At 33.5% G+C, this 17,485-nt stretch overlaps 1 protein-coding gene and 1 pseudogene across 2 annotated transcripts in view; both read left to right on the forward strand.

The window, feature by feature from the left end:
* The first annotated feature begins 401 nt into the window (after nucleotides 1–401).
* Nucleotides 402–17,485, forward strand: part of LOC129245673 (putative helicase mov-10-B.1) — a 30,689-nt gene continuing 13,605 nt past the window's right edge. For both annotated transcript variants that reach the window (XM_054883993.1, XM_054883994.1), the window contains exons 1-2: nucleotides 402–509; nucleotides 7,622–7,707. In XM_054883993.1, the coding sequence (XP_054739968.1) occupies nucleotides 468–509; nucleotides 7,622–7,707 (128 nt within the window). In that variant the 5' untranslated portion in view covers nucleotides 402–467. The remainder of the gene's footprint in view (nucleotides 510–7,621; nucleotides 7,708–17,485) is intronic.
* On the forward strand, nucleotides 14,391–14,574 carry LOC129246577 (U2 spliceosomal RNA; annotated as a pseudogene).

A 17,485-nucleotide genomic window follows, 5' to 3' on the forward strand; every position in this document is an offset into this window, starting at 1 on the left:
TCTGATTCACCACGGTCGAGCACTGATACAGCCACAATAATTTGTCCTAAAATTTTAAATGGATTAAATTAAAGGACAGCCGCGAGTCAATAAATTGGCATACGTGAATAAATGTTCCATTTGCACCAATAGCTCAGTAAACACAAATGTAAACAAATTTATGAATGCAAACATACAAATACAAACAAATCATGTAATTTTGACGTTGATCATATCTACGGCGAAAAACTCAGCTTGGTGGTTGTCATCACCTGTAATAAATCCACCTTGGGCGTTCTCTTTCTTGCCTCGAGGTGGATTTATTAAATAAATTCGCCTTGGTTACAACCATATCCAGAAATATGGTACTTTGACGGAAGACCCATTCATTTCATCCATCCTTCTTGCATTAGTTGGTCGCCGATCGTAGAGTAGATCGTTTGGTTAAATAAATCAATACTCCGCGAATAAACAAGAATCGAATAAAAATGTTAGAAAGTAAAACAGAAATTCAAGATACGGAGGAGAAGGTAAGTTTTACGAAACAAAGGATATGTGGTATTCATAAGTATGCATGGGTGCATGTGTATGTGCATTTATTAGGAATAGTGCATTTGTGTTATGTAAGAACAACTTTATTATTGCATGCATGCGTATGTGTGCATATATGCATCTGAGCCAAGGCGAATCTCTATCATTCCTGCAGCTGAGCTATAACATCCGTCGCAATTGGTTATAACCAGGGTTAGGATTTAAAGGCGGCAAACATTTGAAAATAGGCAAAATGTGTTTTCAAAAAAGGCATTTATTTTTCAATTTTTTAAATATGTACACACTTTTACGTACAGTTAAATATATTTAAAAATATATACAGAGGTTGACTATGATTTTTCGCCCTTGCTGTCATAGTAGCACAGTGCCACTAAGTGCATTTTACAATTTTCGGGTAATAACCTCATGCGATTATCACGAAGCATTGATTTGAATGAACTAAAGCTCCTCTCGACATCCACAGAGACTAATGGTGCCCAATTCAAAAACTCCACCTCGTTTGTGGTTATATTTTATGGTCATGCTACCGACTTTTCACCATTCAGAATCCCGGCAATTTTTTTTATCACTTGCAAACGTTGATTCGCTTGAAATACCATGTTAAATTTTTCCAATATTGTTGTAGCTACTGGCCCTCTGGCCTGTTTTAAATTGTTTTCTATATTCTGCAGTGCATCCCATACATTATTTATTGGCTCGCCTAAATATTGATTATTAAATTACCAATCTTAGTATATACTAGCCTAATCCACTACTAATTCGTAGACCGTGCATTTTTCAACTCAATATTTATTAGTGCTGTTTTCACCAAACCTTATCTGACAGATCACCGAACGATTTCTGTCAAATATAGTGCCAGTTAGCGTTAACTGAAGATGGTGAAAACGGTCGTTATGTAATTTCGTTTTAATTTCAATATTAAAAGTAGAAAATCGGTATAAATCTACGTTCTAAAATCCAACTCTTAAATCATTTAAAATCGTCCTGAAATAAAAATGGGTTCTGCACTATAAAATATTGAACGATTTTATACAAATAGTCCGTAAGGCAATGCATGATGAACAAATTATTTGCAGATTGAACTAGTATATAAAAGTATGTAAATATGTTTAGGTGTAAAAGTAATCTCTTTTCTGAAGAATTTTGAATGAATTTCTCTCGCCTACTATAAACCCAAAGTTAGCCGAATATAAGCCAAGTCCTCTCGAATTCCCTTGTTTGCAAACAATTTATTTGCAAAAATAACGCAAGCCGCATCGTCATTGAGACCATCAACAATATCTTTGATTCCGTTAAAATTTTTTGCATAATATTATATGATATTGCCTCCAACCAAGTTCCCCAGCGTGTCAATGCCAAATTTTTTAATCATTTATACATACATGGATTTAAAAAAAAACTTACAGGGTGAGGTGGTTGAGGCAGATCTGGTTGCTTTTCTTGAAAGAATCGAATTCTTGTTGGACTTTTTGAAAATATTTTCTTCATGTTTGCAACTAAGGAATCAACTTCTGCATACTGGCTTCGCAGTTTTTCACATACCCTGTGAACTCCGTGCGCAACACATGTAATATGAATCATTCGTGGATAAAATAACTGAATACCCAACTACGCTTTTTTCATATATGGTGCAGCGTCTGTAACAAATATCAGTACTTTATCCCGTTTTACTTCTTCTGGCCATAGAATTTTTAAGGCATCATCAAAGAGTTTAGCAATTTCCGAACGGTTTATCTTGTGCCTGCTTTGTCCGTAGTCTCATCAATTGACACAAAAATGCTGCTGTTTCCAATATGCGACCGTATTTCTTCCAAAACATTTTCATAAATTTCTTTTAAATAGTGCTTCCGCATAGTCGATTGATCAGGAACTTTTTTCTGGGCATATTTTTCCACAAACGATCTGAACTCTTTATGATTGGCTTTTATTAAAGGTATATCGCAGGCTACCATCATTTTGGTAAGATCTCTGGAAAACTCGTTTGATGTGGCATTATTTAAAAATGAAGTTATAGGTTGTGCCCTCGAAACCATTTGAAGATGTTGTTGAATATGATGTTTTTTGTCGTGATGTACTTTTATTCCACAGCATGAACAAATGAGAATCTTTCCGTCGGCCGAAAGTATGTCTTCCCCAAATTCTTTATGTAGCCGCGGATTTGGCAATACTGCTGTTTCCGTGGCGCCGCAATTTAATGGCGGATTCTTATAGAACTCGACAAAAGAAAACGAAATGAATACGTCAAATTTTTTGATATCTCGCTTAGTTTTCAAGTAATTTAATGTTAAAGTTCTCCGATTGTGGATATTGGAGTCCCTCAGGGGACAGTATTAGGACCTTTATTATTTTTGATATACATAAATGAAATATATAGTGCTGTACAATTTATCCAAAAAAACCCTCACAATATAATATCGTATGCTGACGATACAACCATTCTTATAAGTGGCGATACTTGGGAGGATGCTGAATTAAATGCAAATTTAATTGCAAATAAAATATTTACATGGATGTGTCAAAACAAGTTATCTGTGAATATTAATAAAACGGTAATTCTATTATAACTTTTTGAGTTTATAAAGATTCTGTACCTGGAAATATTAATATATTTATGCATAATCATGATTCTAACAGTAAATGTAACTGTATTCCAATAACACGGGTTGAAAGCACTAAATATCTTAGCATTTTAATTGATTATAAGTTAAAATGGGATTTTCAAATTAAATATTTAATAAAGCGAAATAGATATTTAATCTTTGTTTTTGCCAAATTAAAATATATATTAAATAAAGAACAATTATTAACTATTTATTATGCCCTATTTGAGTCAGTCACCTCTTACGGTATCGTAGCTTGGGGAGGTGCGTACAAATCTGAACTAAATAGGATTGAATTAGTACAAAATAAAATATTAAAAATAATATTTAAGAGTAAACAAAACTCAATAACAGATAATTCCTTAAAGATTAACAACATTCTTTCGAAAAAAAAGTTGTTCTACTTTACAGCTTTAATACAAAATTACAATAACTTAAAGAATTCTTTTCTATCAAGGATAATAAATACTAGAAATAGACAAATTGAGCACATAAAATGTAAATTACGTATTGGTTCAAAATGTTACATAAACCATAGCATTAAAATATTTAATCAGCTTCCAAAGAGGTTAAAAGCCTTTGATGTAATTAACGACAAAAATAAAAAAGATATAAAAATCTGGTTAACAAAAACGAATTTACACTTATGATATTTGTTAATATCGCGCTATTTCATTGTAAAATAAAAAAAAAAAAATTATTTTATTTTCTTCATAGAACCGCTAGATATATTATAAGTAAGTTTGTTGTTAGTTAGTTAGTAAGTCAAATGTATGTTACGTATGTTACATACAAAACTTATTTTGTTAAATGTTATATTTAGTTTGTAACATTGTCATTATAAATGCTACTAGCCTACGAACAGACTTTTAATAGTCTCTGTAGGACTTACAGTTTATTATAAATTATAATGTATTATTATACTAGTAATAAATAAATTCAAATTCAAATTCAAAATTTAGCGAAAGTTGGTGTTGCCATACACCTGAAATCAAAACGAAGTTCGTATGCAGAGATGTTCAGTAGAAGGCTCATTGTAAAACTGCAGTATTTTTTGCTCTAATTTTAAGTTGAGAAATAATTTTGAAAATAAAAACATACAACTCATTCAAACTTAAAAACAATGATATTAAGCGTATCTCAAAAAATAATAAAGTAATTAAAATTAAATTAATTAACACAGTATTTTTGGGTACAACTCCTTTTCGCGTGGGCGGCCTTCGGCCGCTCTTCAAAAAAAATAACCCTCATCAGTCCAACTCGGGCTACGCAATCCACAGTATTTTTGCGTAGAACTTCTTTCCGTGTTAAAACCATTGAACCCAAAATTAAAACATCATATGCGTGTATGTAGTAAGGAGGCACAATAACCCCCATCCCCAACATTAACACTAAACTTAAATACTTAATTTTTGTTCATATTTTTGTTTCATTTGCAGGCATCCGGCAACACCATACTGTTGTCATTCCAATCTTCTTCTTATTCGCGTTTAAAATTGGAAAGTGACTGTATGGACAAATGCATTTGCATTTTATTTTAATAAAAATAGTTCGAATATATGGATAAAAATAAGTAAAAACACGCGTGTGAGTGTATATTTCGTGAATTTTAGTGAAGTGTTAAAAAATATATAGTGTAATGTGGCAAATTATAGTGAAGTTCCAAAGGGCATTTTGAGACCTTTTTTATTCAATATCTCGAAAACTAAGCGAGATATCAAAAAATTTTACTGCTTCATTTCGTTTTCTTTTGTCGAGTTCTATAAGAATCCGTCATCAGATTGCAGCGCCACGGAAACAGCAGAATCCCCGCGGATTTTCACGCAATTATAAGAATGTGCTTTAGGCATTTTAAATTATCACAAATATTTAACTCACAAAGAAAATTAACGCACGAATTTGAAAATGCCAAGTTTTATCTACAAAAAAAAGAAACTCATCATATCGCAAGATGAAGGAGAAATAGAAATCAGCTGATGAGTAGAGAGCAGTATTGTAAAACAAAGAAGCCGTGCCAAATCAAATCCAAGGTACTTTGTCAGGCTTTAAATATAAAAAGGCACGAAAAAGGCAAAGCACCTAGAAAAGGCGGAAAAAGGCGATAAAATCAAAAAAGGCACAAAAAAGGCAAAATAAAAATTTATATTTTGCATAAAAAAGATGTCAAACGCGTAATTCTTGATTTCGTTAATAGATAGGATCACGCAAGCAAAATAGGCAAATGCCTTAAAATCCTAACCCTGGTTATAACTACATATACATATTTATGCATGTGTGCAGTTATGTATGTATGCATAGAAGTGCACACATATCAACATAAGACAGCATAGGCAGTTCGAAATGCGTTATGGGGGAATCACCACTTTACGTTTTCGTTCTTGGTAATTTCCAAACTTGCAAAAAAATAAATATTGAAACCAAATACGCCCCCGCCTTGATTACGTACGTGATAAATTAGACGGACACACATGTACTTCAATTAACTGATGAATTTTTATAAATTAAATTCTATCAGGTGGGAACCCTCTCTTTTAAAATATAAAATATATTACAAATGTTAGAGCTATAAGCAACAATCTGTGCGCCAAATTTCATCTAAATCTGTCTAACCGTCACGGAGTGAAGAGAAATTTCTCATGGTGTCGTTTTTCATTTCAACAAATTTCAAATCACCCTGTACCACTAAATCTTCTCGGCTGAATCCGTTTCCACCTTCCAAAAATAAAACACTCCTCTGGTTAAGTTCTTTGATTCGGCACCTCATTTTTTTTAAATCGATCAGATAATGCAGGTCTGATGACATTCACAAAAAATGCTTTCGCGTATTATAAGTATGGATGAACTAAAACAAATACGAAAAAAGGGCATATAGACACTTCTTTAAAATGAAATATTCTCGCAGGTCGGAAAAACGTGGAGAAAATATTACTTTTCCCTAGGAATAGAGATTATTAAAAAAATAATAATAAAAAAAAATGTTTTTTTATTTATTTAAAACAACAATTTTTTTTATTAATTTAAAAAAAAAAATTTTTTATTTACTGAAAAAAAACATTTATTTTTTTATTTATTTAAAAAAACAATTTTTTTATTTAATTTTTTTTAATATTATTTTTTTATTTATTTCATTATATTTAATTTTTTTTTTATTGTTTTTTTTTAATTATTTTTTATTATTTTTTAATATATTTTTTTAACTGTTTGTTTTTTTTATTATTTTTTTATTTATTTTTTTATTGTTTTTTTTTATTATTTTTCTATTTAATATATTTTTTTAATCTAATAGTTGGAAAATTATGTGAAATGAAAAAGCTCGACATAAAATATGTCTGCCTTTCGGAGCCGGTTTAAAATTGTAGGTCCCTCCATTTGTGGAGCAACATTAAGTCGCACGCCACAAATAGGAGAAGGATATCGGCTCAACATCCAAAAATTTCTATTTTATCACAAAATAAGTTAAACACTTTTCTTAAGTGGAGTTTTATCTTTCAAATGGTACCGAACAGTTAAAATTTGAAGACTTTCGATATTGTTTTAAAATTTCCCAACGTATCGTACTACTGCTGAATATGTTAAAACATTTTTGAACTACTCCAAAAAAAGTGATTGCATTAGGTCAACAGTCAGCAGCATCAACTCCGGCTAAATTAAGAGTGTGAGCTCCGCAGGGTGCGTAGAGCGCATATTGATTTTTTACAGTATACGACCCTGAGCCCCCTTTTACACACCACTCATGTTCCGTCCTTGCCACGGCATTCATCTAGTGAAATGCCATATGTTTCTAAAGATTTACAAATCAAAGCAGCGATAAATTCACCAGTTTTACCATGACAATCAACAAAAGCCAAAAAACGTTCTTCAATCTGACAGCTTTCCCCATCAACCTGCAGCCGAATATATCGGAGAATGAAAGTTGTTTGCCCTACGTAACTGGAGTCAGGCGTCGCATCAACCACAATAGTATAAAAATTTGCCTCTCTTCTTTCTTCTAAAATAACATCGATAACATGACGAGCAACAGCCTAATGAATTCACTGAAAAATTATATCTTAAAAATAATTTAAAAAAAAAACATATATTATGGTAACGCGAAAACGTGTGTCACGGAGCTGTGGTAAAACTATAATTTACAATTTTTTTTTCATAAAACTTTTCGGTACTACTCTTGAGTCCAGGCCCCTCTGAGAGCTCCGGGCCTGGGGTAAAAAGTCCCCGATTCATTTTATTTCAGCTTATTTTCCAACTCTTCTCTCTCTCTAAAAATTTCTGAGATGTATTTCGTAAGCGAGTTCTCGTTCCTCCCCAAAATAAGGAACGGGTCAGGACTGAACCTTTGCTATCAAAAAAGTATTGTAAATAAAATAAAATAAATATATATGGTACATATATAATAAATATTTTAATATTTCATAATATTTTTATGCTGTCTGCACCCTGTTGCGATTAATTGAATTACTAATTTAGAATTTATTATTTCTGATTATTCACAGAAAACGGAAACTGAAATCTGTTCTAGAATACGAAGTCTGCATCTCGGAAATAAAAAAACTGAACACAAGGAAACGAAATATTTTGGGTAGATATAAATAATTAAAGCCATATAAGAACAATTAAAAAGGTACAGAATAAAGCCGTTTGCGAAAGAGTTTAAAACTGTTTGACCCGAAGATTGTTTGAAGCTCAGACATCAAAAATGAACGCGTAAGCCTATTATTATAGTGGCGTCAATGAAGGTTTTTTCTCGGAAGTCCTCAAAAACAGCTCCGATTTTGATGATTTTTTTATTTGAAGTTTTTTTTTATTTTATAATCAGAAACCTTAGAGGAGGTTATGCATTACTTTTCCTCACAAAAATTCTTCGTACATTAGTTGTGATATAAAAAATAGTTATCAAAATAAAATTTTCAATAATAATATAATATTTAAAATTTAAAAATACTTCATACGGGCCGAGAAATATGTGTATACAGGGTGAACGATATGAAATGTTACCTATTCAAAACACCATAACTTTTTGTGTGAAATTAGTTTTTATTGATTTCAAAGACAAAATTGTTCAAAAATGATTACAATTTTAAAATATATTCACTTTAGCTCGATATGACCACCTTTTGCATTGACTATAGCCTTCAAACGGTCAAAAAATGAGTTGCATGCTGCACGAATGAGATCTTGAGGTATTTTGGCCCATTCTCGTATAAACGCTTTTTTCAGCGCATCCATACTGGCATATTTTTAGTCCTCACCTTGCTTTTCAAAATAGACCAGATGGGATAGTCCATCGGAGCGGTCACTTCGGCCCAAACCATTACTTGCGATGGGAAATTGCTTCGAGTGGCCATACGTAGGGTCAAATTCTCGTATGAGTGTTCGGTCAAGTAAACACGATCGTTTTGAGTGTTTATGAACTGTTCAATTCGGAAATTTTTTTCATCAGAAAATACAATGTTAGGAAATTCGCCACGTTCGTGCAAGCGCAACAACTCCTTTACTCTTTCGCGCCGAACTTTTTTTTTGCCTGTGTGTTTTTTGGAACTTGTAAGCCTTGACCTTGAGCTCATTTTTCAATATGCGTCGAATGCTGTCTTGCGATATTTTCAGTTCTTTAGCCATTTTTCTTCCACTTCGACGTGGATTTCGTTCAAGTCCAGCCTTCACTTTCCGAACCAGTTCTGGCGTTGTTGCGGTTTTTTTGGTCCACCTCCATAGCGTTTTGCAATGCTACCAGTATCGTTGTAACGTTTTATAGTGCGATACACAAACATTTTATTCACTTTGATGTGACTGAGCTCACGAACAATGGCTGATTGTGATTTTCCAGCCAAATATAACGCAATCACACTATTACGTTTGAATTCCATCACAGAAAAAAAATTCAACAAAACTGAGGCGCAAATACTTTTGATGGCTTATAAACAATATAGGTATTGAACGGTCATTAGAACAATTTTGACGTTGATGTCATGAGCTGTTTTACAGATACAAGCAGTGTGAAGTTGGTAACACTTCATATCGTTCACCCTGTATTTATGCTTGTTAACGCATATATGTACATACATATACAGTTTGTCAAGAATATCTTTGCATAGTAAAGAAAAATTTAAAATTTAAGCTCTGATCGAGAATTCCAACAACAAATAAAAAAGCAAACAAAAAATTTATACACACATTCTATTACTGTACTTGTCTACGACCATTAGGCGCCAACAGTTATTAAATAAACACACACATTACAAAAACAACAACAAAAAAAGATGTTTACTCTATTTAAAAAGTGTCAAAAAAATCTTTGCATAACTGATGAAAACAACAAAAAATGCAGTTATTTTCCGCGAATTTCATTGATTTGGGTTTTTTGCAAATGGTATGGAATGTGAAACGAGTAAGAAATTATTTATGTAGTTATAAAAGAATTCAAGGTCTAACGCCAGATCTTCGACACGTTTAATGTTGTATGGTGCCAAAACTGCCAAAAACTTGAATGAACTGAGGTACAAACCAGTGGCGTAACAATAGGGTGGCATGGGTGGCAAAATGCCACGGGCCCCCGACCCAAGAGAGCCCGGGCCAACAGACCGCGAGCTCAAGAATTTTTTTTTATATTGTACATGAGTAATTTATTTTATGTGAAAAGTATATTTTTATAAATTCTGCTTAAAATCCAATCAATAAATCGTTAAGCATTTCAACCGAACTTAACAAAAAGATGTTTATTCATTTTTAGAGAAGCACGCGTGACGAGTAATTTTACTTACTTATGACCGTCAAAAACCCGTCAATCAAAATACCGATAATTGCAGGTTCTTATTAATTTTAAAATGCATCCATTGGTTTCTACATATTTTGGAGCGCAATTCCCCATTTATTTATTTTTTTCGTCTCGCCACCGCGGGGGTGAGTTGGCCACACTATTATATGTTAGGGGAATCCCGGATTTGATATTTTTTTATGAGGGCTTCACTGACTGCGTATTCTTTGTGCGAGAATTTTAAGGATTGGTGATTTGCATGTTTGGTTTTGTTATTTTATTGAATATGAAATTAGTGGCAAAGTAAAGTTTATTGTGAAAGTTAAATATTAAAATGTCTAGTTCCAGAAAATATTTAAGTGGGAGCGAAAAACGAAAGAGAAAGAAGGAAACTGAAGAAAAAAATAAAAAGCTACCTAAAATTAGTCAGTACTTGAAAAATGGTGACTTAAATAATAAAAAATCGATTGAGCAGTGCTCCAGAAGTGAAGAATCGGAGCTTACTAAAAGTACACCAGTGTTATCAGGAGCAGCACCCAACTTCAGTGAATATCCAGATCCAGAACAACCACAACAAGGTACCGGCAAAAATCAAAGTGAATTATATTCTAGCATGAAAAATATTGTATCTTCGCCATCAGTAAGGGTAATTTTAAGGAGGTAACTAATCAAGTATAAAGGTTCGTGATTGAAGACGGACATTGCAAACCTGATGGCCCTTTCTTAAAAGATAGTAACAATAGATCTTTTATAGAAAAACATTACTATATTGCTTCTAAGTCTGGCGTCAAGCTTGAACGTACATGGATTTCCTATTCTTTAATACTTCAGAGTGCGTATTGTTAACCGTGTTGGTTATTCGCAAATCGGGCATCTAAGAATATACAAAATGTTTGGATTGAGGGCTACGACGACTGGAAACATATTGTAGATGGCATACAAAGACACGAGACATCAAAAATTCATCTGGATTCCTCTCTTACGTATCAACAGTAGCGACTACATGGAACACTCGATGAAGAGCAAGAGTCTATAATCAAAAAAGAAAAATCCTTTTGGCGACAAGTACTCTGACACTTTCAACATGTAATTTAGCCTTTCGTGGCCACAGACAAAACGCAGATAGCAGTGATCCAAGCTCCAAAGGAAACTTTTTGAGTATTGTTGAGTTATTAGGAAAATACGATACGAGTTTGCAAGAGTTGTTAAATAAACTAAAGGGCCAAATAAAATACTTATGTCCGAAAACACAAAATGTGCTAATTTCTGTGCTGGTTTTAAAAGTAGAAAATGCACTTATAAATGAAATAAATGAAGCACCATTCCACTCTATCTTATTCGATACAACGCAAGATATTTCAAAAAATGATCAAATGTGTGAACTTTACCGTTATTGTATGATCGAAAAAGATTGTAATGGGATCCCTAAGGCACTTGTCACTAAAGAAATATTTTTGGGATTTCATGAAGTTAAGGATCAAACTGCCTTAGCAAATTCCAAGCAAATTATTAAATCCATAAATGACAAAAACAGTCCTCTAAATACTCGGTAAGTGCCGAGGACAAGGACATGATGGTGCTAACACAATGAAAGGGACTTATGGTGGAGTTCCAAAACTCGTAAAAGATGTTGAGCCAAATGCCGTATATGTTCACTGTGCTTCTCATAATTTAAATCCAGTACTCAATGATGCAGTGAGAGAGGTTATTGATATGCAAAATTTTTTTGAAACAATTCAACAAATTTATAATCTTTTTAGGCATAGTATCAAAAGATGGAATATTTTATCAAGTTTGATATCTAATGAAGAAAGTGAGTCTTCAAATTCAATAACATTGAAAACATTAAACCCTACTAGATGGGCAGGACGTTATGATGCCGTTTTTGCTTTAAAAGTTCGGTTTGTTGAAGAGCAAAAAGCGCTAACGAAAACAATCCTGTTAAATTGCAAATCAGATAAAAGAAATTAAGCTGTTTCACTCAAAAAGAAGATCGAAAACTACAATTTTGTTATGTTACTGGTTTTCCATTGTAAGATCCTACTTACTATAGATGCAGCCTCTAAAGCACTTCAGTCTCACACCACCGATCTTTCAAATGCCGCAAAACGTTTGAAAATCTGCCTAGAAGTATTGGAAAGGTATCGGCATGAATTTGAAGATGGAAGCAAATAGTGTAGCTGAAAAATGGTCCATCACCCCTGAATTTTCTAATACTCGTCAGAGGAAGGTAAAACGCCATTTTGGGGAGCTCTGCAAAGATGAGCGCCTCCAAGATCTGGAAAGTTTGTTCAGAGTGAAAATATTTTATCGAGTATTAGACTTCATTATAAACCAACTGAAATCGCGTTTTATTCCAATCTGATCTAGAATTTGTTGAGATTTATAAAAAAAAGGCATACTTGAATCATTTGGCAGAGAAATTCTAAGTTTTCGATCCACTTTCAGAGGCGAAATAGAAAAATTGTCGTGTATTAGAGACCTTGCTGATTTATTAATAATAAAAAATTATTTTATGTTTGCAGCTTTCCTGAAGTATGCATTGCATTAATGTCATTTCTCACAATACCTCTAGCTGAACGATTATTTTCAAAACTAAAATTGATAAATACTTATTTAAGAAACTCTATGAGACAAAACAGGTTATGTAACTTGGCTATTCTGTCTATTGAAAATTCTATGGCCCGATTTCTAAACTTCCATGATGTTATAGACACTTTTGCGGAACAGAAATCTCGAAAAAAAGATTTTTCTTAATAAAAAACTTATTGAAATTAAATTGTCCTTTTGTTTATTAAAATGATCTGTTGAAATAAAATTTGTTTCTTTTAATCAAACCGAGTACAACGTGACGATTTTTATTGATAGGGCCCCATCATAAAAATTTGCCACCGGCCCCAGATGTTGTAGTTACGCCACTGGTACAAACGTTTCATAACATTAGGACAAGAGCGTCCAACTCAGCTCATTGCCTCCAACAGAGGATGTAGCAAAACTCCACATAAAAAGAATCTATCTATAGGGTTTTTCAATAAGGGCGGGTAGATGTTGAAATGGAATAAAATGGCGTTTGCTGTGTGGCACGTAGTGCCGTCCTGTTGGAACCACATGCCGTCTAGGTCCATATGGTTCAATATGGGCCATAAGAAATTGGAAGGGCCACCATGTCTACCGAAAAATGGGCGCAATGCGCGCAACGTTTGCGTTAATGAACACTCATTTTGATAATAAAGTTTTATCATTTGAACGTGCTGTTCAATCGTGTAACTTGCCATGATGATTTGGCATAAACAACTGAATAATAAACAAAAGATTTGACAGATGTCACCAAAACAAAATGGATGCCACAGGGCGCCAAAATCGACCCGCGCTAATTGAAAAACCCTTTACAAGTTCAACAATGGAAGCATAATTCACTAATATCTCCTGAGGAATGGGGTTGGCAAAATACAGTTATTTGAAACCAATAAAAATGACGCAACCTGCTGCATATTATATTTTGCTCTTGCAAAACAGGCTGTGGAGCAGCTTGCGGTTGCACAAAAAGTGGCCTTTATTGCTCACCCGCCTGCACTGTATGCAGTGGAAGTGACTGCAATAATCACCAACCGCTTGAAGAAGATGAAAGCTTAGAATCTTTCAATAATAATGACACATAATTTCCTTCGAAGTACATGTTAAGAAAACAATACATTTCCATATTTAATTAATTAGTTGCAATTTTAATATTATATATGTAAGTTATATGTGGTTCACTTTCCCTCTGGAGCAGTGATGATGCCTTGGTCCAGCGGCGGGTGTTGCTGACACGTCTCAGCTACTTCTTGATTCTAATTAGCTTTAGGGTGTTAGGTTGGGAGACTTGACTTCGTCCCCTTTGTTGGACTATTGGCCTTGTGGCTCAACAGTGTAAATCAATACATCAAATATTAACGGCGGCGTGCCGGAGTAAAGTCAATCGTTCTTTATTAAACAATTGTCTGGACAAAACTGATTATAAGAATGGAATGAATAAAAGACTAAAGCTAAGTACATAAATGGAAATATGAATCTAAACCTAAATACATAATAAGTACATAAAGATCATGCCATGGGTTTGTGGTCTGTAAAACCGACTCAGCATATTTCCGATCAGAATTCCAACGCTTGCGACACAACAGAAACGGCTGGCCGTTGCTCCGACTCACATTATTTTTTTGAAGTGAAAACTTCTTTAGAATCGTTGGGAGTGATTTGAGGAAAAGTGAAACGAAAAAAGCGACCAACTTGGCTACGAAGCGTTATATTATATGTTGATATAAAAGTAGCGACGAAATAAATAAAAATAATTTTATTTTTTCTTGTGATTTGAACCAAGGATTTTGGATCGGAAGCTCACATTGCTAGTCGTTCGGCTACCGCGCCATGCTGTCGTCGCTGGCCTAAAAGTTATTTAGTTACGAAGCGTTATATTATATGTTGATATAAATAATTTTTGTGAGCGTGTAATTCTCAAAAGTTTTATTAGGTTTATTATTTAAAATGTATTGACTAGGTAGTGTGGTTATCAGCTTAACATCTGATATATCTTCCATCGGAGGACAGCAAATGTTAAACTGATTTTTGGAAATGGGCGGAGTGTTTTATGGGCTTGCTCCTTCTCTGCCACGGGTTGACCCGGTATTGCAGTACCGCCGGGATTTCGGCTTTGAATAAATACAAGAAAAAATATACTAATACATTTAGCTTTGGTGGGAAGAGCCATAAATTTTTATATGAATACATGTAGACGAAAATGGAATTTTTTTTTTGAAATTTGCATTGTAGGACATTTCTGATTATTTATTGAACAGTTTTTTGGTTTAGATACTGAAAGTCAGTTTAAGTGAATCGGTATAAATATTTCGTACATTAATTTTTGAAGTGAAAACTTCTTTAGAATCGTTGGGAGTGATTTGGGAAAAAGTGAAACGAATTACATATAAACGTAGCGACGAACTAAATAACTTTTAGGCCAACACCGACAGTATGGCGCGATTGCCGAGCGGCTAGCAATGTGAGCTTCCGATCCAAAATTCTTGGTTCGAATCACAAGAAATAAAATTTTTTTTTTTTTGAAATTTGCATTGTAGGACATTTCTGATTATTTATTGAAAACAGTTTTTTGGATTTCAGCCTTGAATAAATACAAGAAAAAATATACTAATACATTTAGCTTTGGTGGGAAGAGACATAAATTTTTATATGAATACAAGTAGACGAAAATGGAAGAAATTTGTAAGTCTGTTTCTTCGGTCCGTTTGGGTATTTTTTTTGACAACATCGAAACCAAAGCATTTGTATCATATTTTATCTATCATAAGCCACTCGTATCATTTGTTGAAATTGAAAACATTGAGGATGAATAATGATAAAATGAAGAAAATAAAATATGAACTTTATAGCAATATTATAATGAACCTATAATTATCCCGTTCCTAATGCTGCTTTCGTCTTATTCTCTCTCAGTTTGTTTTACGGAAGGTTTCACTTCTATCAAGTCTAACCGTTAGACTGGTGTTTTTTATGTTGCATATGTGGTCGGGTTCAGCGACATTGTTTGCGCGCGGGTTGCTCGGTGAATTCATTGCGAGGGACGTTCGATGATTTGGCTGTTAACTTGTACAAACATAATAGTTTTAATGTGATGTTAAGTATAAAAAAAAGTAATGTAAGTAATATAAAATATTAATGAAAAGGGGTAATTATTATTATTGTTATATTACTATTACTAATTACGGCCGCCGTAGCCGAATGAGTTGGTGCGTGACTACCATTTGCAACTCACAGAGAGAACGTTGGTTCGAATCTCGGTGAAACACCAAAATTAAGAAAAACATTTTTCTAATAGCGGTCGCCCCTCGGCAGGCAATGGCAAACAGCCGAGTGTATTTCTGCCATGAAAAAGCTCCTCATAAAAATATCTGCCGTTCGGAATCGGCTTGAAACTGTAGGTCCCTCCATTTGTGGAACAACATCAAGACGCACACCACAAATAGGAGGAGGAGTTCGGCCATTTTTCATCTGCCAAAAAGTGGGGAGCTTTCAGGGTCCCTATGAAAAACAGGTTCAATTGTGTTTTTTTGTTTTTGCATAAGGTATAATTTATGAAGGGAAACTAACAGAGGATATTAAATAATATCGATATGTAAACATTTTATACCAAATTTACAAATTTACAATAAAAATAATTTTCTCGTGCCATCTTAATAAAGGGTCTTTGAAAAGTGTTGACTAGATGTCAGCAGTGAATAATTCCTAGACGGTTCAATTTTATGACATCTTTGACATTTGTCAAGTCGGCAAATGTATAATTTTACACCATAGAGCAATGCGAAAAAATTACCGAAACCTATTACGAAAATGGCCGACCTTTAAGATCAACATATCGCAAATTTCGTAATTTTTTTGGTGGAAATAATCGTCCAAATGAATCGACAATTCAAAGGTTGGTGAAAAAACTTCAAGAATCTGGTTCTGTCGAGGATAGGAAAAGCACCGGACGTTATGTTGAGCAGATTGTTGCAACATCAACACGATTTCTCGACGTTCTCCACAATTCGGCATTCATGAATCGACTGTTTGGCGGATTTCTCCTGGAGACGTGCTCATGGTGAACATTTAAGGGGGTATTCTAGGCTAGACGCCTTAATTTTCGGTATTTTTAAAACTAAGCTAAAAAAAATTAAAACATTTTTACTATCCATTTTTTATGGTTTTTATTAATATTGGAAAAGTATAAAACAATTAATAAAAAAACTGGAATTACAGGCGGGCAGAGTGGGGGCTACATAAAAAACGGTGCTCCATGGTTGACATGATTCCAACCCTTGTAGTGATCTAGAACAATCTAAAACAAATTAAAAAAATTCTTCATTAGTTAGGACGTCGCTATCGGATTACGCCAAATCAAAGAAAAAAAATTCACAAAATGGCGTCAACTGGGAAAAAAACTTTTTTTACCCTCTTTTTTACTTTTTCAAATTTTTTAAAAATATTTCAAACCTAAATTTTTCAAAATCCGAGGCAGGCGCGATAGACAAATGTATAATAAAAAATTCTTATCAAACTTCAAAGCGATCGGTCAAGTAGAACTTGAGATATCATACCATCTCAAAAAAAGTAGTTTTGAGAACAATTTGAAGCTTGAGCAACAATTCCAATAGAATAACTTAGATCACATTATTTACTACTCACTCACTCTGGATATTTGTATATATATATTTCCAGGTATATATTATATAAGTATAAAGTATATACACCCCTTCCATTTCCACTGGATTGAAAGTTCAAAACTTTTACTGAAAAATGTGTTTACACAGTTTTATTTGAAAGCTTTTTCTAATCATTATAAACTTAAAAAAAATCCATACATTAACATAAAATAGCAAAGCTAAGGCAAAAAAACGTACCACAAGTCTACATAGAGTACACAAATATTTTACTCCAGTGTGAAAAACTTCACGTAACTCTAAGTAATTTTGCTTCTTAGTATTTAGTTGGTCCACCATTAGCATCAATTACAGCTTGAAGGTGGCATCGAGGTGACTAAATTTGTTAACTCTGCAGAAGTTATATTGTTCCAAGC

The sequence above is a fragment of the Anastrepha obliqua genome, chromosome 4 (assembly GCF_027943255.1).
Source record: "Anastrepha obliqua isolate idAnaObli1 chromosome 4, idAnaObli1_1.0, whole genome shotgun sequence".
NCBI lineage: Eukaryota > Metazoa > Arthropoda > Insecta > Diptera > Tephritidae > Anastrepha > Anastrepha obliqua.